The sequence below is a fragment of the Ambystoma mexicanum genome, chromosome 1q (assembly GCF_040938575.1).
Source record: "Ambystoma mexicanum isolate Mex_15411 chromosome 1q, UKY_AmexF1_1, whole genome shotgun sequence".
NCBI classification, from domain to species: domain Eukaryota; kingdom Metazoa; phylum Chordata; class Amphibia; order Caudata; family Ambystomatidae; genus Ambystoma; species Ambystoma mexicanum.
Window position 1 is genome coordinate 420375993 of NC_090922.1, and position 23896 is coordinate 420399888.

General features: G+C 50.2%; 1 protein-coding gene across 4 annotated transcripts in view; it reads left to right on the forward strand.

Annotated features, from left to right (window-relative positions):
• SLC12A4 (solute carrier family 12 member 4) overlaps positions 1–23896 on the forward strand; it is a 1569223-nt gene that overhangs the window by 1078022 nt on the left and 467305 nt on the right. For all 4 annotated transcript variants that reach the window (XM_069639659.1, XM_069639652.1, XM_069639655.1 and 1 more), the window contains exons 11-12: positions 21877–21934; positions 23360–23534. In XM_069639659.1, coding sequence (XP_069495760.1) covers positions 21877–21934; positions 23360–23534 — 233 coding nt within the window. The remainder of the gene's footprint in view (positions 1–21876; positions 21935–23359; positions 23535–23896) is intronic.

Below are 23896 nucleotides of genomic sequence, written 5' to 3' on the forward strand. Positions count from 1 at the left end.
GCAGCAAGGATTGGAAAAGGTTGCCCATGTTCTCTGGAAGATTCTGGTCCAGGATCGAGGCAGGTGACAGACAGGCACAGCAGGAAATAACTTTCCTCTCAGGTTATGGGGAGGAGGCGGCTGACCCTCTCCGACTCCGCGTGGCATGCCTATGGAGGCGCAGGCCAAGTGCCGCGAGAGTGAGTTTAGTCCCTCGGGTCTAGATCACTCATAGGCCTTGAGGGCCCTTTTTCAGTGTGTCGTCAAGTGGCCTTCCATATGGGAGGGGGAGCAGATGATCCTGTCAATAGTGACTTTGCGTTGCCTTCGCTCCGGTGCCGGGTGCCTCAGGGGCCCAGAATTCCAGTACTGTGTAGTTCAATTAGGCTGGGGCTACCCTGCACTGGGCCCACAGTTATTAATCATGTGGCTCCCCTTACTTTCGTGAGGGGCGGATGATTCCATCACCAGGTCACTGATGGGGGTGATTCAGGCCAGCAGATGGTGATTTTTGAGAGTTGGGGACCTAAAGCGAGGTGCCGAGCCTCTACGTCCCACTGAGTTGTTCATGAGGGCCAGATCATAGGAGGGCCAGGTCCTTGGGTGAAAAGACGGTGGAATTCCTTGCTGTGAACGCAGATCAAAGGCCGGGAGAGTGCTATGTTGAGCAGTTGCGTGCCAGGTGCCACTGCCCGGTTTAGTGATGGAATGCCGCCGTAGTGTGGCTGTGAGGCCCAGTGCAGAGCAACGGCTGCACGGAGAGATGGAGGCAGAGGTTGCCTCGTAGCAGCAGGATGCCCCATGGCGCAATGGGCTTCCAGGTGATTATTGGCGGCTGAATCCAGATCCCTGCCACGGCTATCACTCCATCCCCGCAGTGCAGCGGGCCGAGGAGCCGCTGCCTATGTCTTTCATCCCGGCCCGGTCCCCAGCAGTGCTGCGGGCTCAGAGGAGGAGCTTCCCCAGGGGGCGCAGATTTGCTGAGCTGTATATTCTGCCACACGGCTTCCCTGCCCACCGTGGGGCGGTGAAGCTGAGGCAGCCAGATCGCCGCGGCAAGAACCGCTTGACCCATCCGGGGGTCGCAGTGTAAGTCCTGCACACCCTTCTTCCAGCGTGGATGGGGGGGCAGGGATCCAAGCCACCAGTCACTGTGGCAGCAGGAGAACGGAGAGACTGCAAAGCGTTCGGTAAGGGCAGGCTACCTCCGGGCATCCCGCAAGGCGGCTCAGCTGGGCACCGTGGTGTGGTGTCACATGCCCAGATACTTCCGGATCACGTGACACCCGGAAATAAAGGAATCACCGGAACTGGGGTTAGAACGCCAGTCCGGTTTAAGCAGCCTAACATGTGGTCGCGTCTTTTCTTGAGCGCTGCGCCAGCGCTGCGCACCGGCCAGACCCAAACCAGGCCTACCCACGAGGTCGGCCCCCACACCAACTGGGACCCGACATCACACTGGCCACGAAGGGGAAGAAGAAGATGCCGTTAGCAGAGCAGAGCCGTGTATCAACACGCGTGGCATCCGAGCCTCACTTTCACACCCCAACATTCTAAATCAACACGCAGGATGTACAGAAACTTTGAAAGCCTCGTTCTCTGCCCCCTAACGTTCTAGGAGCATCGCGCTTGGAACAAAGTGGCTGCAGCAAGTCCCGCCTCATCCAAGAACAATTTAGGTTGTTTTTTCAACAAAAAAAATTTTTTTTTTCCTATTGAACATTTAAATTATCAGGAGGCACAGCCAAGCCAACAAGGTCAACGGAAGACACCACTGCGACCCAAGGCCGCCACCCAGGCACCTGCATCACGACACTGGTGAGTGTAGCTCAATAAGCCTGCGTTTTGGCTGCACCCTCACCCCAGCAACACATGTCCAGTGGAGAGTCAAGCCCCTCGAGGGCCACCACTAACTCGTCAACCAGAAGGAGCATCACCACAGATCACCCCGACCCAGCGCTCACCACGCTCAGGCCTCCGTTTGACCCATTCACCACTGGGGCAGCCATTCGCTGGGAAATCTGGCTACAACAGTTTGAAATGCACCTCGACGCAAGAGATATCACAGTACCAAAGAAGAAACGCACCTTCCTCTTGCTCAACATCGGGGCTGCCGCATTACGCCTGTTCAACGCCATCCCAAACCGCGGAGACGGAAACGACTACGACGCTGCAAAGACGGTGCTCACCAACATGTTCAAACCAGACCTCAACCCGGACTATGAACGCTTTCATTTCTGCATGGCCAGGCAGCGGGAAAACGAGACGGTTGATAAATTCCATGCACCCCTACGTGAAATGGCGGTCGGCTGCAAGTTCCCCGACGAGGAGTTCGCCATCCGCCTTCAAATAATCAACGGCATATCCTTGGAAAAACTGAGGAGAGCTATCCTCTCAGAGAAGAATGTACGCCTATCCCGCATCCTAGAAATGGCACGCCTTCGTGAGCTGACGGAGGACCAGGTAGCGGTGATCGAAGCGGCGATCCAGAGACTTCCACTCGACAGCCCGAAACCAACAGAAGACGTTGCAGCCATATCCAGACACCGGAACACTCGGGCGAAGCCTCAGCAAAAGGTCCACATGCCGCAAGGGAGGGACAAAGCCTGCGAATGGTACGGCGGCCCTTGGCACAAAGGTGAGTCCTGTCCCGGATGGGGGTCAACCTGCCGTAAATGCAATCGCCTCAATCATTACGCTGCAGTCTGTCTAAACCCGCCGAACCGAAATGACAGAGAGCCAACTCCGTGACCAGAGCAAGAGCGCCGGAAAAAGTTTGCACCCAGAGAGACTCCATACCTGCCTAACAGGCAAGGAAAGGCCAGAGCCGTTGATCACTCCCAGATATCCCTGGACACAAGTGATAGCGACGACAGCGAATCCCCCGAGAGGAGAGACAAAGACAGACGGAAAAGAGGGAACAAGCGGATACACCGGGTGCACCTCATCTCGGCCGTTGAACCACATCGATCCCGACAACGGAAGAGACCATCGTGCACGATCATCGCCGACGGAGAACCACTAAAAGTAGTCATCGACACTGGCGCAACAGTGAATGTAATGCCGACGACCGCATTCAGCAAGCTCCGCCCGAAGCCCAAACTCCACGAGAAGAAAGTCCGACTATACGCCTGTGGATGCAAGAAACCCCTACCGGTGCAAGGATCCTTTAAATCAGACTTTGCTCATAACAACACCAATTGCCGGGCACGCGTATATGTCTTGGATGCTGGCTGCGAAACACTGCTAAGCTGTAGGACAGCGGAAAAATTGAAATTAATACAATTCACTTTCAGCCTTCAACACAAAGAACTCGACGGCCTACTAGAACAATACCAGAAGAAATTCCAAGGCATCGGATGCCTCAAAGGCCAAACCATCAAGCTCCACATAGACCCTACCATCAAGCCGAAAGCTGTACGTCACCGACGGATACTGTTCCACTTGAGAGAAGCAGTAGAGAAGGAACTAGCTAAGCTCGAGGACGCAGGGATAATAGAAAAGACATCAGGTCCGACCCCGTGGGTGTCCCCCATGGTCGTTGCCCAAAAACCCAAGCAACCCAACGCGGTACGCATCTGTATCGACATGAGACTTCCCAACGCAGCCATCAGAAGAGAGCGCCACATAACTCCAACGATAGATGAACTCATTGTGGACCTCACAGGAGCAACAATCTTTAGCAAGCTTGACCTCAGATCCGGCTATCACCAGCTCAGATTAGCCAAAGAGTCGCGATATATCACTACATTCTCCTCTGACCTTGGTCTGAGAAGGTACAAACGGCTAAACTTTGGGATATTGTCAGCCGCGGAGGTATTCCGACACGAAATCCGCAAAGTTCTCACCGGCCTAGAGGGAACAACGAACATTAGCGACGACATTCTTGTGTACGGATCCAACGAAAGAGAGCACCACAAGCGCCTGGCAGCAGTCCTAGGCAGATTGGAAGAAGCCGTTCTGACACTAAACGCAGAAAAATGTGAATTTGCGACGGAGGAACTATGTTTCTTCGGTTACATATTCAATGCAAAAGGAGTGTCGCCGGACCCCTCTAAAGTTAACGACATAAAGAACACCAAAACCCCTCAATCGGCCACGGAGGTGAGGGGTTTCATGGGGATGGCAACCTACTGCGCGAGGTTCATTCCAGACCTAGCCAGCATCGCAAGCCCACTCTGGGAACTAACCAAGAAAGATAAGAAGTGGGAATGGACACCTGTTCACCAACAAGCATTCCAACACATCAAGGACACATTATCAGCCTCCACAACTATGGCATTCTTTGACATAGAGAGACACACCGAACTGCTTGTCGATGCCAGCCCAGTCGGCCTCGGGGCAGTATTAACTCAAACAGACAATGAAGGCAACGTGTACCCCATCGCATTTGCCAGTCGGGCACTCACCAAACCAGAACAGAACTATGCCCACATTGAGACGGAAGCCCTTGCTATCCTGTGGGGATGCCGACATTTTGAAGTATATCTGCTGGGCAAGCAAGCAAAAGTATTCTCGGACCACCAGCCCCTGATGTCAATATTCCGAGGATCGGCTCCTCGCCCACCAGCACGCATTGAAAAGTGGATGCTGCAGTTGCAGCCTTACAATATAGAAGTGGACTACCGCCCAGGGACGGACAACCCAGCCGACTACCTGTCCGGTCACCCGCGGTCCGCCACTGATGGGGAACAACGCCACGCGAAAGAAACAGATGAACACGTATGTCATGTAGTCGCCTGCGCCCGACCACGGGCCTTGACCTTACAGGAAATAGCAAGCGAGACGGAAGCAGACACCATCCTGACACACACTACCACAGCCATCCAGTCAGGAAACTGGAAGAACTACCTCACATCCATGGCCCAACGCACCACGTCTGCTCAAGCCAAACTTCGGGCGCTATTTGGGATCCGACATGAACTCTCAGTTGCCCCCGAAGGTGTACTCCTCAAGGGTCACTGGATCGTGCTACCCGCGTCACTAGAGGAAAGAGCCCTCAGGCTAGCCCACAGCGGACATCAGGGCATCGTCAAAACAATGGCATACTTAAAGTCCAGAATGTGGATGCCCACGATACGAGTAGTGGAGCTGGTGGAATCCTGCGCAGCCTGCCAAGCCTCCAGGAGGGCCGAGAAACCAGAACCCATCGCCAGCGCCCCAAGAAGCAGCAAGCGGTGGGAGGCAGTCAGCATGGACCACTGTACCGTTGCCGGCGAAGGATACCTACTCGTTGTGATTGATGAATTCAGCAGGTATCCTGAAGTAGAACACGTGGCATCCACCAACGCGGAGACAACAATCCTCACACTAGAAGAGATCTTTGCAACACATGGGATCCCGACAAAAGTCAAGCGCGACAACGGACCATCGTTTGCCAGCCAAGAGCTGTGCACATTTTTCAAAGACATAAACGTAAAACACAAGCGGATCACCCCAAGATGGCCCCAAGCAAACGGTGACGCTGAGAGGTTCATGGGGTCACTCAATAAAGTTATCCGCATTGCTAAAGAACGAGGGCATCCATGGCTGAAGGCAGTGTATCGATTCCTGAGGACGCACAGACAAACTCCACACTCCTCTACAGGAATCAGCCCTGCTGCCCTCATGTTTGGGGTACCCATACAGGCAGAGCTCCCGATACATCCACAATGGGTAGCTCCGGAACCTGACATCGCAGCCATAGATGCTATGAGACTGAGGCGAAATGAGCAAGAGAGTATTGCCAGGCGAGCCAGCCACCGAGACCTAACACCAGGAGACACTGTCATCGTCAAGAACCGGGTGACGCCCAAGAAAATGTCCCTCAATTTTGAACTGCAACCGTGGACAGTCAGTGCTGCAAACCACAGTATGATTACCGCCACCCGAGGGAGTGAAACAGTGACAAGGAATGTGTCGCACTTCAGGAAGGTGCCACCGGAACTATGGGAAGAGAGCCCGGTATCCCCAAGAGGAGAGCCGGCGACACCTTGCACGCCCCGAGACCAAATGACACCCAGGACCTGTGCCACCCCAAGAGAGCCGGAGACACCCCACCAACAAGAAAATAGGACTGAGCTCGAGCGCCCAGTGGCAGACGAGCTGGAGAGGGGAAATCCCCAATACCTCCTGAGAGAGAAGCCCAGACTGTCGTCCCGCCTCCAGGGATACGTGGTGGACGGAGTCTACCTTCAGAAAACCCGGCCAAGATGAGGTCAGAGTGGCTCAGAGTGTACGGTACCCGTTATAACATGTTTGTTGTTTAACTGTTGTAAAACACCTCCAAGTTGGAGACGAATGTGGTGTCACGTGCCCAGATATTTCCGGGTCACGCGACACCCGGAAATAAAGGAATCACCGGAACTGGCGTTAGAACGCCAGTCCGGGTTTATGCAGCCTAACGTGTGGTCGCGTCTTTCCTTGAGCGCCGCGCCAGCGCTGTGCACTAGGCCAGGCCCAAGCCAGGCCTAGCCACGAGGTCGGGCCCGCACACCAACTGGGACTCGACATCACACGGGGCACGGGGTCCGCCTCCCGTTCCTTTACCACGGCCCACCCGCCATTTTGGAGAGTAGCAGCGGCGACCGAGCAGGGAAGCCAAACCGCCTCATTCTTTCAGAGTGAGCAGGCATCCGGGGCTCAAACTGCTGCAGGATGCGGGCCGAACATTCCGATGACCTTACATTCGTTTTCCGGTCTGGAATGAAAACGGGAACAGCATTTTATCATAAAGAAGAGCAGGCTTCATACGGGGCCATCAGAGGAGCAACCACATCGATGGTGCTCAAGGTGATGCCCCCTCCAGGCCACGCCCCCATATATAATTATTTTTAATGCAACAATAATCAGTCCGGAGGTCGCATATGAGGGGCACCCTTGCAACGGTTTGTTGCCATCGCCTCCCAGCACTGCAGGAGACATGTTGGAAGGCGAGTGAAACCGCAAAAGGGCTCCGGGTAGCAGCCGAGCTAGCAAGGCACAGTTCCCAGCAGGAGACTGCACTTTATGATGCAATTCTTTGGCAGCAATAACATTGTGGGTTTTAAAAGTACCTTGTTTACAAAGCCGAATTGTTTATCTCTCAGGACATTGAGCCTGGCAAGTGGGAACTTCAGACTCATTAAAGTGGGGAGGGGTCCCTAAAGGTTCCTCCTGCGACTGTCCTCTGCCATACAGTGGGGAATAGGGGAGGGTGACCTGGGGATCCTTCCCATACTGCCCCAATGCCCATAATTCTGTAGCTTTTAGAGACCCACGGTCTTTTTTTATCACCCCCACTATATGTCACTAGAGCAAAGCAGGTGACTTTGACAGAGTACTACATTAACCTTTCAAGTCTTGAAATTTTCTTAGCATACATACACTCCTTCACCCTTCCCATCCTCCATCACTCCCCACTTGAATTTCAATATCAGTCGAGCACTTCCCCCAAGGCAGTGCATCAATTAAGAGCATTTTGACTCGTCTAATAAGCACCAGCCCCCAGATGCCACAAAGTAAAACTCTTTCCAGTCCTTCCATAGTATTCAAGGCTCTCCTGGTGTAGCCAAAAATGGTGGTAGGACTAAATTTTGCATGGCGACTACCAAAGATATTCCAAACTTCCAGATGGTAGAAAGAGTTTGCTGCAGTGACACTTTACTGTCCCTAACTTAATGTCAAAGATTTCACTATAGCAACTTGCCATTGGCAGGATGCAATTCCCCCGTGTTCCACTCTTAATTGTTGGACTTCTAGCAGTTCTGTATGCTGTTCTTTGGCTACACTGTGATGGCAGATTCATGTGACTGTTCTCAACCCTGCTGTCAGCCTACAACTATTTCCACCTCCAAGTTGCAGGCTTCACTTTGATGACATTGTTGTCAATGTTGAATGAGGTATAGTTGGGGTCAAGTTTTTTCATTGCTGTCTCTGTGCCAAGGATCAGTAGCTCTGTTTAGTCGTCATTCAAGCAGAGGCCGTGGGATGCCATCCATGACTGAATGAGGAGATATATCTTGTTTACCAAGGCCGAGTCTTCCACAAAGTTGCCCGAAAAGGGAATGAGGATCTGAGTGTCATCTGCGTAGTTAGTGTAGATGACACCCAGTCTGTCCAACTTGTCGAATAAGGGCTTGGTAAAGATGTTATACATCGTAGGAGATACACAGGATCCTTGGAGGATGCCGCAGAAAACTTGTATGGGGTCGGCGGCTGCTAGGGGGGAGAAGACTCTCATTGTGCGGTTCGCGAGGAAGGATTGCACCCAGGCTATGGCATCACTTGAGAAATGGACGGCTGAGCTCAGATGATTGCATAAGACTGCATGATCTACCAAGTCAAAAGCCGCCGAAGGCTAAGGAGGAGTAGCATAGCTGATTTTCCATTGTCCTTCAACTCGTCAATTTTAGTCTTGAGGTCAATCAAGGCTGTTTCGGTGCCATGAAGGGGGCGGAAGCCAGATTGACGTGAGCCTAATAGGTTGTTGGTTTCTAGATAATCCTGGATTTGCAAATAGGCTACTCTGTCAATGATTTTGAGTAGGAAGGGGACGGTGGTGATGGGTCTGTAGTTTGTCGGTATAGAGGGGTCAAGTGTTTGTTTTTTGAGCAGGGGAAGTACCCAAGATTGTTTTAGATTTTTGGGTACTAGATTTGACCTGAAGGAGGCATTGATGAGCTTGGAGATAAAGGGGGCAAGATCTCTAGCTGCATCCTTGATAATTTTGGGTGGGCAATTGTCTCCTTTACAGTTAAAGGGTTTTAGCGCAAGTATAATTTTTTCTGTCTCTGGTATACTTATTTTTTGAAGGTGAAGGGCTGGGGGGTATTTTTCAGTGGGTTGAGTGGTGGCTGTGATAGGGGAGGGGGCTCTTGCGGTCAGGGTAGGGAGGCTTTCTTGTTGGCAATTTTAAGTTGGAGAGAGCTAATTTTACCTGCGAGGGCGTTTTGTATATTGGTACACCATGTCTTATCTTTGGGAGTATTGTCGATCTGAGGTATAGGTGATTCCATTTTGCGAAGGATGGAGAATAGTTCCTTGGTGTCTGATTTGGCCTTAGATATTCTGTCGTTATAGGTATTCTTTTTAGTGCTAATGATTTCCTTCTTGTACAGTTTACAGTGATTGGTTAGCTTAATTTTGTTCCCCTTGGTGGGTGAATGGCGCCAGATTGATTGCAGCTTTCTTTTTTGAATTCTTAATTCTTTCAGTTGTGGTGTGAACCAGTTATTCAGATGAGGTAGTTGTCTGCCTTTGCGGTTTTTGAGCGGGGCGATGGTGTCCAGTGCTTTCGTCATAGTGCTATTGTAGACTTCCACGAGTAAGGTGGGGTCTGTGTTGTTGTCTAGATTATCAAGAGTGGGGAGAAGGTGTGGTGAGAGAAGTTCTGCTGTAATGTCTTTTTTACTCCTAGCAGAGAGTGGCGGGGCCATAAGTATGGGTTTAGGGCGGATAAGATCAAGTGTGGCAGAGAATGAGATTAAGTGGTGGTCCGTCCATGATTGCGGTGTTATGTTGGTGATACTGATGTTACAATTCAAGTCAGCAATCCAGTCTAAGGTCCTTCCTTTAGAGTGTGTGGGAGTAGCGACTTTTTGTGTCAGGCCATGGTCATTCAGTAAGGAGGCTATGGCGAGGGCATGTTTATCGTTAGTTATTTAAGCCGAGGTTAAAGTCTCCCAGTAGGAGGGTTTGTGCGTGGTCTTTGGTATTGTTAGACAGGATGCTAGTTAAGTCGTCCTCAAAGGAGCCTAGTGGTCCAGGTGGGCTATAGATTGCGTGGATAGTAAGGGTCCGGTTGCATGATAGGTTGAGTTTGGCCGTCAGGAGTTCACAGGACTGATATGACAGGGTGGTGGTTAGCCTGATTGGTAGGTTGGATTTGTGGATGATGGCTAGGCCACCTCCTCTAGAAATGGGTCTGTCAGCTCTTAATAGTTGGTAATCCTCTGGTACCGCTAGCATGACCGCACGGCCTGCAGCCTCGTGGAGCCAGGTTTCTGTTATGACCAGTAGATCCAAGTTCTCGTTGATTAAGGTGTCTGAGATCTCTGTGGCATGAGCTACCATAGATCTGGAATTAATGAGGGACCCCATTAGTGATAAGGTGCTGGTAGGTATGGTAGTAGTGAGTTGTTTATTTTTAGTTAGGGTTGCTCTTCGTGGAGTTGTCTGATAGGTTGCCGGGAGGGTGGGAGGCAGATGGGTAGAGTTGGGGTATTGTGAGCATTTGTTGGTTGAGTCGATATAGCCTCTGAAGGTTAGGTGGGATGAGGGTTCATGGAGACGGGATAGTCTTGCCCTCAGTCTCATATTTCTATCCTTGGGGGGGCATGAGGCAATAGAAGCGAGTGCCATGGTGGTGAGGAGGCTTAATACAAGGTGTGAAGACTGAGTGTTATTGGTTTTCAGCATGGTCGGGGGCCTGGGGGGGCAGATAAGCGGGTTCAGGTTGGGGCTATGGTCTAATCTGGTGCAAACCTATAGGCGTACGGCTGTATGCAAGTTGTTGGGCAACTCTAAGCAAATACAGATGTACTGAGGCTAGTTTGGTGAGTGCAGCACTTCGAGTATCGCCATGTGCACAAGTGGGCTAGGAGGTGGCTAGGTGGTGGCTAGTCAAAGGTGGGTAGCAGTTGGTGAGGCACAGTGTCTAAGTTATTTGATTATTAGTAGTTAGAAGGCACAGTGACTAAAATCAGGTGTCTGCAGTTAGAAGGCACAGTGGATAAAATTACGTTTTAGCAGTTAGAAGGCACAATGTCTAGATTTGAATTATGGTAATGGTCCTGGCCAGAGACAAAAAAGAAATACATAAATAAATGGAAGAACTACAACTACAAACTGCGGAAGAAGGGGTAAGATATCTAGGAGTCACGCTAACCAACACGATAAAAGACCTCTATTAAGGGAACTACACGAAACTTATACAGCAGGTGAAAAGGGACCTGGACAGATGGAACCCACTCTCAATAACATGGTGGGGCAGAATAACGGTCATAAAAATGACAATACTGCCCAGACTGCTGTACTACTTCCAAGCACTCCCCATTTGTATACCTGCTTCATTCTTCAAGACACTCACCAAAATAGTAACCAAGTACATTTGGCAGAACAAAACCCTGAGACACTCTAACCTAGCACTTACGGCACAAAAGTCAGAAGAAGGCATGGTACTCCCTCATTATCGGAAGTATTATGAGGCAGCCCAGATGTGGGTCTTGAAGGAATGGATCCCGAACATACCAGAAAAAATAGGGCAGGCACAGGACAGAGCAAGAACAAGCATGCGCCACCTACTCTGGATCAGACCCGAGTACAGGCATCAGAATGTCTGAGTAAGCGAGATCATGAGCACAACCTTGGAATTATGGGATAGAGCAACCAAGAAAGAAAAGCTTACAAAAGATCCAGCCCCCTTCATGCCAATACTCGAGAACCCGGAATTCCAACCGGGCACGGAAAAAGGAGCTTTTCAGAAATGGCGGGACGCAGACTGTACGAAAGTGGGAGACCTGTCCGACGGTCAACAGATCAGAACCTACATAAAATGCTGAGATCTACTGGGCTTCACGGAAAAGGACAGATTCCAATATGAACAACTCCATCACTGGCTACCCACCCCGGGAATAACGCAAGTGATAACAAGGGCCGCGACTCCATTCGAGACATATATCATGGCACAGGCAGGGGGAAAAAAAATTAGTTTCCATCATGTATAGATTCATAAATGCAAAAACAGAGGAAACAACATGGCAATACATGAAGAAATGGGAAAAGACATTAAGGAAAGAAATCAGGAGGGCACAATGGATTTAGATCTGGCAAATAATCCCTAAATGGACACGGGCGATCCAAACAAGGAAAGTGTGGACACAAACGATGATACAATGGCACTATACCCCGGAAAGACTCCACAGGATGTTCAATACAACACAAGATAAATGCTGGAGGGGTTGTGACGCAGTGGGCAACTGGAGACACATCTGTTGGGACTGCCCAAAACTACAAACTTTCTGGACAGAGGTGAAGTCCCAAATGCAAGAAATGCTCAAGGGAGCAGAAGCCCTAGGACAAGAGGTGTGGTTGTGCGGTATGTGGGATCCATGAGATAGGACACTGACAAAGACACAAATGAGAAACTTCATGGGATTCCTCACAGCAGCATGGCTAGCAATAGCCCAACAATGGAAACAGAAGACGCCCCCATCCAATCTGGAGGGGCTACAGAGAATATGGGCATTTGTGACGATGGAGAGAATCACATACATCATACAAGGGGCCCGTCAAAACTTCATATCCGACTGGGAAGAGGCGATTGAATATCTACAAAGTGACTATATGATACAGTGGTGCCCACACAAAATCTGCATTCTGGACATGTTTACTGGATGAGACAGAGACACTGAGTGGAAAGGAGAGAAATTTAAGGACGGCATATCCGGTGCGGGGGGGAAGGGGAAGGGAGGAGGGTGAGGGGGGATGATGTTGAAAGTCCCAATGTTTATGTTAAAAAAAAAGTCAATAAAAATATCTTTAAAAAAAAAAAGTTCCATTTGGACAGGACAAAGCATTTCAGCAAATCAGATGCCCTCTTCATTACCTTTTGGGGGCTCATCTCCAGGGCCGCAGGCATCCGAGGCATCTATACCCAGCTGGGTGGTAGCAGCGATTGGGGAATCCTACAAGCTACAGCATAACTGACCTACAAGAGGAATTCATGCGCACACGCGGCCAGGGCTAAAGACACAGCTGTGGAATTTCAGCAACATGTACCATGGGATGTCATAAGTATAGCTACCCCATGGGCATCACCTTCAGCATTCTGCAAACATTACTTCCTAGACATTAATGCAAGGTCAGATGTGGCATTCAGACGGGCAGTACTTAAAAACCTGTTCTTCAATACTTCGTAGTAAATGGCCCTCCTCCCTGAAAAAACAATATGGAGGAAAGGGGATGGGACATAGCATTAATGAAACATTACTCAGTGTAGTGACAGAAGTACTTATAATGAATCAGAGGTGATCATCCCAGAAACCCTGGTCCGATGCCCGTATCTGTCCAGGGAAAGACAGACTCTTCCTGATCCTGACCCTGGGGGTGGTGTTCTGCGACAGCATCACATGAGAGGGGAATTGGGTCAGGAGGACTGAGAGGACTCCTTAACTAACTTCCCTAGAGACCCTACAATCTCAATGGGCTATTGTAGAGCTCATGCCTGTGAAGAAAAAGGTAATCGGAACATTGAGGACTTTCAAGTCCCACAATACCGAAGTACGCGGAAGAGTGACTTGGAGGCACTAAACTGCAAAGTGCAGTCTAGTGGTTCTAATGACTCACACCTGAGCTGTACTTTTGAATATATAATGCCTCCTCAGTTGTAGGCCATTAGAACAAGGAGACAAAGTAGTTGCAGCGGTTGAAGAAAGGAAAAAGAGCCGCTGCTATCTTTGAAGTGGATATCGGTCCTGAGACGGTCTGTAATATTGATGGCCTCAAATGCAGAGGATGCGCAGTGAGAAGCGATGTTGTAGCGGCCTTTCCATTTGGAGAGGAGCTATCCTTATTGCGTGCTGTGTCCCGGTGGCTGGCGAGCACCAGAGTGCACTGGGAGTGAGAAAAGCTCCTTTCCTGATCGGCGCAGGCCGCAGGAAAACCAAAACAGGCTGCCGTGCGAGAGGCAGCAAAAGAAGCAGAAAGAGTGGCAGCGGATCGAGCGGATGCGTGTTCAGACATTGGTGAGTTTACCATTGTTGAGTGATCCTGGTATGCTCCGTAATCGACCGCTGGCCACTAATAACAGTTTTGAATACCAAACTAATATCAAGAAGAACTTCATAAAAGGACAAGAAAAGAAAGGTTATAAATTAAAGCCAATACTATTGCCATAGTGATGAGGGGTCAATACTGAAGCAAGCTAACTATGGCCACCATTGCCAAAGTGAAGAGGGGGGGCAATATTTCAAAGAGCATATAATCCATGTTGGCTAAATAAAATTATTACAAAAAGATAGTAACCGATATTCCCAGAGTTAGGCAGAGGCAATAGTTGAACCAGACATCAACACGTGTTGCCAAAGAGGGGTAAGTGTAATAAAGAAACATTTTCAGCAGTTACTTCATGTGAACGTTGGAAAACAAGAGTGGCAGGAGAGAAGCCCTCCTGGTATAAAGTATCAATGAGAAGAGGAGCATAACCTGCATTGCATGTGGCAAATGCAACAATGGAACAAACCGCAACAATGTGTATCATGTCTTACAAAAGAAATTGTGAATTTCGATGTTGTTAAGTCGTCCTTTTCCAAAAGGTTTGAAGTAAACCCCACCACAGAGTACTTGTACTAGTGTTAGGAGCTTTTGTCCTGGCAGGCGAGTATCCCAGCATAGGGACCTTTTTAGTACTAGTCCTGGCAGGTTAGTGGACCAGGAAGCAATCATTGAAGTACAGCATTGTGGTTGAAAGTTGTGGAGAAGTGGCAAGACCACTAAAGTGTTCACTAAATTGTTGTTGAATCATCCTGCCAAAACATTTTTTTTTTTTTAGTAACATATTTTATTGATGGTTTTTGAACATTCATATAAAATACCAACTGTTTCCCCCGACCCTCCCTCTCCCTTTGCCGGGTCGATCATCTATCTGTTCGTCTCTTGCCACTCTGTACATCACCTTTCCAGTAATATGTTCTTTGCCATGTCCATGTTGTGCTCCTGCGCTTCCCGCTCTCCCACCCCTCTGACCGATCTCAGGTCACCCGTTCTTCCCACTTTCCCCAGATTTGTGTGGCCTTTACCGGGCATCCCCGTGCTGTATAAATTCTGAGTTCTTTCGCCGCGCAGATGTCCATTTCGTTGGACCACTGAGCCGCTGTCGGGCACTCCGGGGCTCCCCAATTCGGGGCAATGTCACGTTTTATCAGGCCCATTGCTGTGGAGAGAAGAATGCCCTCCCATTTGTTCGAGATGTTCTCATCTGGGACCCCCAGTAACATTATTGCTGGTCGCAATTCTATCGTGCGACCCAGTGCTCTTGCCAAAATTTGTAAGCATTGTGTCCAGAAGGTCTTGATTTTAGGGCAGTCCCAGAGGAGATGGATGAAGGTGCCCTCCTCCCCCCTGCATTTCAAACAGTTGGGATCCGTTGCCCTTCCCCAACCAAAAAGGGCCACTCGAGGGTAGTATACACTGTGAAGTATCTTTAGCTGTATCAGTCTTATTCTGGTGTCTATAGAGATTTCACATGGATGCATGAGAACCTGGATCCAGTCCTGAGGTTCAATGTTCCCTCCATCCCGTTCCCATCTGGCTTTGAGGCTGGTCAGCTCTGGGGTGGCGATGCATTAATAGCTTTATATAGACTGGTAGTTACCTTGGTGGGGATGTGTTGTGGAAGTAAGTTGCGTTCCAGGGGTGTGTAATCTGGGGTGTCGGCAAGTGCTTGCCTGTGGCCACTGAGTGTATGTCATAATTGTGTGTAGTGGTAGTGTTCTGCTGCCGAAATACCATATTCCTGCTGGAGCATTTCAAATGAAAGAATAGAGCCCTCTGTTAAGATATTTCCTATCGTGGTTATTCCGGGCCTCACCCACCCGGTCGAGGCGGGCACCTTCCACACTTCCGTCAGCATGTGGTTATTCCATAATGGTTGTGCCATGGTAATCTTATGCCTATGTGCTTGTGTCCCTGCCTCCAGACGATCGCGATGTGAGAAGGCATTGTCTGTGCGGGGGGTCTGGATAGGCGTTGATACATTGTTGCGAGTGGTGGGGTGTCTTGCCTGAAGGGTAGTTAAGCTCTGTGTGGTAGGTCACGGTCCCCCTGGAGGAGGTCATTGACTATGTTTAGTTGACTGGCCCAATAGTTTGACTTCAGGTGTGGGAGTCCGATACCCCCCTCCCAGATCGATCGCTGCAGCGTGGTCAGCGCAATTCGAGGTTGCCCCCCTTCCATATCAATTCCCTGAGGAGGTGTTCCACCAGGACAAATTCCAAGTTTGGTATGGCCAGTGGGGCGTTCTGCAGTACATAGAGAAACCGTGGAAGTGCCATCATTTTGAAGAGGGCCGCCCTTCCCATGAGTGTGAGGGGGAGGTGCATCCAATGTCGTACATCCCCCGCGAAGCGGGCCGCTAGTGGGTGCAGGTTGTGACGCAGATAGTCTGAGGGAGCCCTGGAAACCCATATGCCCAGGTAGCGGAAGCCTTCTCTTTCTATCTGGTATGGGGAGTCCCGGGGGATTGCTAGATCATCCCCTTTTACTGAGAAGAGAACTGATTTCCCCCATTTTACTCTGAGGCCACTGAAGTCCCCATAGGTCTTTAACATTTGTGTTATGATTGGGCATGCTTGGTCTGGATTGTTCAGGTAGAGTAATAGGTCGTCCGCATAAAGGGAAAGCTTGTCCTCCCGTCCATTTGGCCAATGTAATCCGGACCACGTGGTGACCTGTCCGAGCCATCGGGCCAGTGGCTCGATTGCTAGGGCGAAGAGGAGGGGAGATGGAGGACAGTCCTGCCGGGTGCCTCTGCCCAGCGGGAAGGTCCCGGAGGTCCAGCCGTTCACCCTAACTGTAGCTAGTGGGGTTTCGTTTAGGAGTTGAATCCAGCTACGGAAAGTTTCGACGATGCCCACGCGCCTCATTGTTGCCCAGAGGCCTGCCCACACCACCGAATCGAACGCTTTCTCGAAATCAATTGCGAGGAGCGCGAGTGGTGTTTTAAGAGCTGGGGCCTCTTCCAATAGCAGGTGTAATCGACGTAGGTTCATTCTGGTCGATCATTGCGGCATGAAGCCGCATTGATCTTGATGGACCAGTGAGGATATTACCCCTTCGAGCCTGTTGGCCAGTACTTTGGCAAGGATTTTAGTTTCACTATTGAGAAGCGATATCGGTCCATACGATGTGCACTGGTCGGGGGTTTGTCTTTTTTGGGAATGACAACTATGCTGGCCGTTCATAGATCTGGTGGGAGGGTGCCCTGTTCTTTGGCAGCGAGGAATAGGTCCCGGAGGGGGGGTGGCCATCTTGTTGCTGCCCAATTTCTTCCAGGTCTCAGCCGGGAAGTCATTCGGGCGAGGTGTCTTCCCAGATTGTAGTTGGGTCATGGCCTCCGTTATTTCGGTTTTGTCTAATCCCCTGTCTAAGTGAGTCCTCTGCAATTCCGATAACTGTGGAAGCACAATCTCATTCAGGAGGGAAGCGTCTGTGGGGACCGTTGGGGCGGCGTAAAGCGTAGTATAGAATTTGGCAAAGGCCTCTGATATTTCTGGGTCTGTTCGGGCCGGCCCGTTCGGGCCGCCGGTAATCTGTCTGACGTGTCTGTGCCCCTCCTCCCGTCTTTCCAGCCATGCCAATAGTTTGCCGGCTTTGTCCCCTTGCTCATAAATTTTGGTCTTTGATTCCCAATGCGCCTGCTGTGCGTTATCAAGCGCTGTGTTATGGAGGGATGCTCTAGCCTTCAGGAGGGAGCGGTGTATTTCCGGGGAAGCGTTAGTTAGTTCCTCCTCTGCCTCCGTCACCTTCCTGTGATGTTCTCTCTTTTGGTTACAGATCCAGGCTGTCATTTCCCCCCTAAGCACTGTCTTATGTGCCTCCCATAATATCACGGGGTCCTCTATCGAGCCCGTATTGATCTCAAAGAATTCTTTGGATTTGTCCGTAATGTGCTCCACGAACTCGGGGAGGCCCAGGTAGTAGCCATTTAGCCACCATGTTTTGGGTGGCAGGGGACAATCCGTACGTCACCTCCAGGGGAGAGTGGTCTGATATGCCCCGGGGAAGGAAATCTGCCGATATAACCCTATATGCTTCTGGGGCCGGGAGGAAGAGGTAATCCAATCTGGATAAGGATGCATGGACCCCCGAGTGGAAGGAAAATCCTTGGTCTGTAGGGTGGAGTTCTCTCCACGCGTCGCTCAGACCAAGCGCTGATGTGAAGGTCGCCAGCCGCGTGGGCCGGTCTGGGTTCTGGCTGCAGATGTGGGTCCGGTCAAGTGTGTTGCACATAACATTGTTAAACCCACCCCCCCCTTCCCCACGATCCACACCTCTGCTTGCTGTTGTGCATCAGGGCCGTCACCTCCCTCAGGAGACCCTCCCCCAACCCCGGCGGGGAATATATCGCTAGAATGGCCACTGTGTCTCACCCTCCGCGCGCCCCGGATCATCACAAAACGGCCTAAGGGGTCCTGTACCACAGCTGATAGATCAAAAGGGAGTCACTTATGTAAAAGGATCAGGGCGCCCCGGGATCCCATCGTGTACCCTGCATGGTATGCTAGTCGATAATTAGTTCTGCGAAAGAACTGGCAGGTTGAACCCACTAAGTGGGTCTCGGTTAGGAGGGCTATGTCGGGAGAGCGTCTGTTAAGGAATTGCGTGACTATTCTGCGTTTTATACTTGAGCCCATGCCATTTCCGTTCCAAGTAATGATTTTGAGAGACCTGTGGCGTTCGTTGGGTGTCGGGGCTAGTACGTTTCCAAAGGTGGGGTCATCTTGATGCTGTGTGGTCATTGCTGTCTAGAGATCTGGAAGGTTGTGCCAGGTGGGTGCATGGTGCATTTGGCCTTGGAGATGTGGCGTATGTGTGAGGTGGAGGCGTTGGCAGCGGACATGGTGTGTTCGGTGGCATCTTGATCAATGTGGATATGGTGTGATTTCCCTGAAAGTAACTAACCTAGAACTGTATCCCTTCCCCCATCCCCATACTCCTCCCCAACATGAAGTGTCTGTTGCCCAAACTCTACTGGCGCTCAAAACTGTGTCGCCAGATTAACTTAATGTGAACTGTAGTCACCTTCCCACCAACTTACTACTCGCTTGCAGGTCTGGTGTCTCTGGTCAGGGGCATGGTGTGTTAGCGATGGCAGCGCGTGACTCTCTGATCAATTGTGTGGGAGCGACGGCATCCCATCACTGGTGTCGTCCCAGGAGGAGCGTTGCATTGCAAATGGTTGCCAAGAAAAGGATCGATCGTTGAGCGCACTGATGGTACCGTGGATTCCCCTCTCTGGCCAACATGTCTGTTCCAGGAACCTTATCAGGCATCGTGGTCCTCGTCGGGGTCCGCTGGGATCTCCGGTATGGGTCGATGGGCGGGTCCATCTCCCCGTGGTCGGGGTCTTGGTCTACCTCTGCGGTTTTGAACGGGTGCAGTCCAGTCCCCTGCGATATGGGTCTCAGCGCATTTCCAGGCTTCCTGAGGATCGGTGAAGTGGACGGTTTTACCTTCATGCTGGATTTTCAACTGGGCCGGGAACAGCTGCCCGTATCTCACGTTCATAGAGTGGAGCTTCCGTTTAAGGGACTCGAAGGATTGTCTGGCTTTCTGGACCTCGCAGGTATAATCTGGATAGAATGCAATTCTGGCTCCGTTACGTCATTGTCCCTTTGGTTCGGGACATTTGTAAGATGGTGCCCTGTCGCGATAATTGAGGAGCCTCGCGATGATTGTCCTTGGGGGTGCGCCCGGGGTCGGGCGGCCTGCGGGTATGCGGTGTGCACATTCCACCGAGAAAAGGTTCGAGAGAGTCTTTGGCGCATAAAGGTCTGCCAACCACTCCTCCAGAAAAAGCTCCATGCTGGGTCCCTCTTCGCATTCCGGCAGTCCCAGGATGCGAATATTGTTGTGGCAGGACCTGCCTTCTCCCTCATCCACTCGGGCCTCCAGGGTTTTCAATCTGGTCAGTGCTTGCGCCAATTGTTGGTGCACCCCACCGAGGCCATCCTCCACACCAGAGATACGTTGTTCCGCCTCCACAGTTCGGGATGACAGTTTTTGGAAGTCATGGCGGAGGAAGGAGACCTCGGTAGAGATGGCATCCATTTTTTGCTCCACCGAGGAGCGCGAGCTGGCGATGGCGGCCATCACATCCTTAAGTGACAGGGTCTCGTCTGGCGGAGGGGGGGTCACCTCAATGTCCTCGGTGCTCTGTACAGTGGATGTGCTTGTGGCATATTGGTCCATGGTGCTTTGTGCCGAGGTCTTTCTGCTTTTTTCTTTGCCCATGGTGTTGCTTTGTGCAGGGCCCCGTATATCTGTCAGTGCCAGTGGAGGAAGCCCCGTTCGTCAGGATTGGCTTCTTTTGCGCACTGGAGGTGTCTGTATGCTTCTGCTCTTATTGTGTGTACGGGCGTATGTTGCTGTTTCCCCCAGGGGCACTCCCTATGGGCACATTGGATTCGGGTTGGCAGGTCCCGCGTGGCGGCTTACCCGTGGCCGTTCACTTTAGTCCTGGGATCCGGGGGCAGAGGGGTGGACTCTGAGCTCTCACCGCCTGTGTCGGGTTCCCCCTCCGGGGGGATCCGCTCTCAGCCTCCGGGGGCAGGCTGAGTCGTACGCAACCCATCCCCTGGCCGCACCACGCGGCTGCGGCAGCAGTTCCAGCTGATGTCGCAGGCCGGGGGCTCGCCCACTCTGCTCTTCCCCGCCCCGGCCGTACAGGGGACTGATGACAGGATTTGGTGGCGGCGCACCCTCGGATCGTCAGGGGGATGCTGGCGCGGCTGCTGCGTTCAGCAGTCGGGGCTCGTGGGCTGCATTCGCTGGTCCCTGTCAGGCTTCAGCGGGTCTTGGAGGCGGCCATCTTGTTCGGGCTCGGGGAATTCCCGGGCGAAATTTCCAACGCCGATATCTCATGTTTCCCTTTATGAACTTGGCTCTGTTCTCCGCCGGGTATTGCTCCGAGGTCCCGCCGCCCGGAGTTATCTTTATTTTGCTTTTACATGATCCATATGGCAGGATTTTGCAGGAAGTTTCAGGCAGCCACGGGAGCGCCAAAGATTCACGTCTTCATCGCGCGCCCGCTGGCCACACCCCCTCTGCCAAAACATTGTTGTTTATATGGAAGAATTCGAGTTGTGCAAGTATTTTGGTTTTCTTAAGAAGTTATGTTGAACCTTTGTCTCTATGTGGAGAGATAAAGACTTTTTTCGCTTGGCTGAACCTTTGTTAAAGTCCAAGTGAAAGACTTTTAGAATAAGAAGAACTTTGTGATAAAAACTTGGCTACAACAAGGGACCTTCTTATTTGAACCTTTGATTGAAAATCCTGGTTTGAATCTTGGTAAGGGGATTCAACCCAGGTTACAAGGATATAGTTATTGGATTTATGTTGAATATAACTGTTATTTCTGTTACATTTGAATTGCCATATACTTATGAGTTTGATGTCTGTATAAGTGTGGGGGGACAGATTCCTTTTTATTAGTGTTTTCCTTTAGTTTATTTTGATAAGCAGTGAAATCCTTTTTGGTTATGGATAGTGAGGCGTTTGTGAAACCCTTATGAGTTAATAAAATGGCTACATGTGAAAACACTATACCAAGTTGTCAGCCTCACATTTCTGACCCCTCACATATACCTAGTGTGTAGACCCATTTCCTTCGTACGAACCACAACCATCCCCCTAAAACAGACAGCTACTAAACAAGTTCTTCTCGGGTCCGATGCTGCAAAGGAGACGGAGGTGAAGCACCAGTGGGCGGGGTTACTCCTGCGGCTGCGCCCTCCAAAAATTAAAGGTGATGCATTTTTTGTGAGGCAAAATGGAACCGGTCTCGTCCCCATACTGGGACGCCCATACAGTATGGAGAAAAGGGGACTATGGACTAGGAGTACTTCATTCACTACAGTGAGTAATATTGTATTGCTTCATCATATGTAAGGTTCTGCTCTACATGTTTTATTTTACTTTATTTATTTGCTGGAGTCGCTTTCAGTTATGTTGGTTTTGTGTAAGTATGGATATCACATGGTTTCATACTCCAATGTCACCTTCTCTAGTAAATGGAATGGACTGGTAACCGTGATTGCATGTGTTAAGCCAAGAAATCAATCTTTATTTTAGATATGTTTCTAGGAGTGGGGATTGTCCAATGTGAGCCCAAACATTACAACTGGAATAAAATACTTGATCCTTGACTGTTCATTACAGACTTCAGCACTGTGGTATTATTTGGAGCCTGCATCGAAGGAGTGGTTCTTAGAGATAAGTAAGTATTTCAGAATCACAGGATCAACTGTTCGATAATGTAATATTTTCCACGGTTGACTGGCTCTCCCAATATTGCAGGTTTGCAGGGTGTGTGTGTGTGTGTCCTCCTCCTCCTGCACATTCCCCTTTCTCTCTCCCTCTGCTCTCAACAATGTCTCCTTATTTTATTGCTCTCTTCCTTCTCTTCAGCTCTGTCCTGATCGTATCCGCTTCCCTGTAGATCTCACTCCTCTCTACAGTGCTGCCTTTACACTTGTTTCCCTAGTCTACCTTCTCACACCTATCTCCACTTTACCTGACTGACCCTTGTCTAACCCCTTTCTTTTTTTCTTTCACCTTCTTTCTCCCTCCCTCTTTCTTTACCGTCTCTTTTCTTTCTCCGTCTTTCTTTCATTCTCTTTCATTCTCAGTGCTATTCTCAAGCCTCTCCTTCTTTCCCGACAAATTTCCCGACAAAAGTACTTTGTCACTCTCGCACAAACCTGCTGCACACTCCTATCTGGTCTCTTGTTCTTCCTCCAACCTCCTTCAAACACTGAAAACTGACTGCTGGCTTTTTACAGCTTTCCACTTCCTGCCTACAGGGTCTCTCTACTCCCATTGGCTACCTGAGTCAGCTGCTTCCCTGGGCCTCCTATGCCTCTGCTTGTCGGCTGAAATTTCCCTAAGACATAGCCCTAAGGGCCCTTAGCCGTGCCCACTTCCCAGTCTCAATTTCCCACCACCCAACTATGTGGTCACTGGCATTTTTATTCTCTGCTTCCCTCCTGGCTCAAGTTAGTCCATGTCCACCATGGCTTTGGCTAGGGTTCCCTGATCTCTTCTAGGGCTGTACCGTTCTATGCTGGTTCCAGTTCAGCTGCTGCCACTTCTCATTTGCACTGTTGTAGCATGCATGGGCCATCTCCATTGTGTGTTTGTTCCCCCATTCGGCTCCTGAATGGGGAAACATATTCCATTTCCATTGGGGCAACCAGTTAATTCCTGCTGCACTAGGATGGGTATTTTCTGTTGGGCCCAGGTGCCTTGTGGTACATGTAGTTTTTTAGTTTGTGCTGCCTCCCAGGATCTATTATACCTTCCAGGGGTCTGCGGTTTCTGGCACATGCTGGTAATTGTATTCTCTAGAGAACCACTCGAAAGAGGGAGCTGGCCAGGACCGAGGCTGATGGGCATCGGGGCAGGGAAAGAGGCTTACTCCCACAGCACTTCTGGGGCAAGTCTGACCCTGTCATTGCCGTGGGAGGCAATGGGTTTGAACCCGTGAATAAGAGCCCAGGTTTAGAGGGGACCTGGGTTCTTATTCACAGGTTCAAACCCATGGCCCTGTTAAATTATGCAACTAATCTTATAGATTACCCGATAAAAAAAAATTGCTTGGAACAAACTAAGGGTTTGCTAAATGGCTATTTTTACCTTCCAGGTACGGCGACGCTGTGAACAAAAACTTGGTGGTGGGCATCCTGTCCTGGCCTTCTCCTTGGGTTATCGTGATAGGCTCCTTCTTCTCGACATGTGGAGCAGGATTGCAGAGCCTTACTGGAGCACCTCGGTTACTTCAAGCAATAGCTAAAGACAACATCATACCATTCTTAAGGGTAGGTACATATTACACTTGAAAAAAAAATAATTATTAACATCAGTTGCCTGAGCCTCACTATACATGGCTGATTAATGGTATTACCCAAATTGATATTTTACAATTAACTTTTTGTCCTAATTGACCTAATTAAAGAGGCCCTAATTGACCTTCTGCACAATTGACCTTTATATTATTTTAGTTATTTTATATATGTATTGGTTTGGTTTTGGATTATAAATAATATAAGGGGATTGGATGGGGGTTGTGGGGTTTTTTGGATTGGGTGGAGGGTTGCAGGGGGTTTCCCCCGCATATATGTCCTAATTGATCTTTTAAATTACGTCAATTCTCCCGAGGTCAATTGTGAAAAGGTCAATT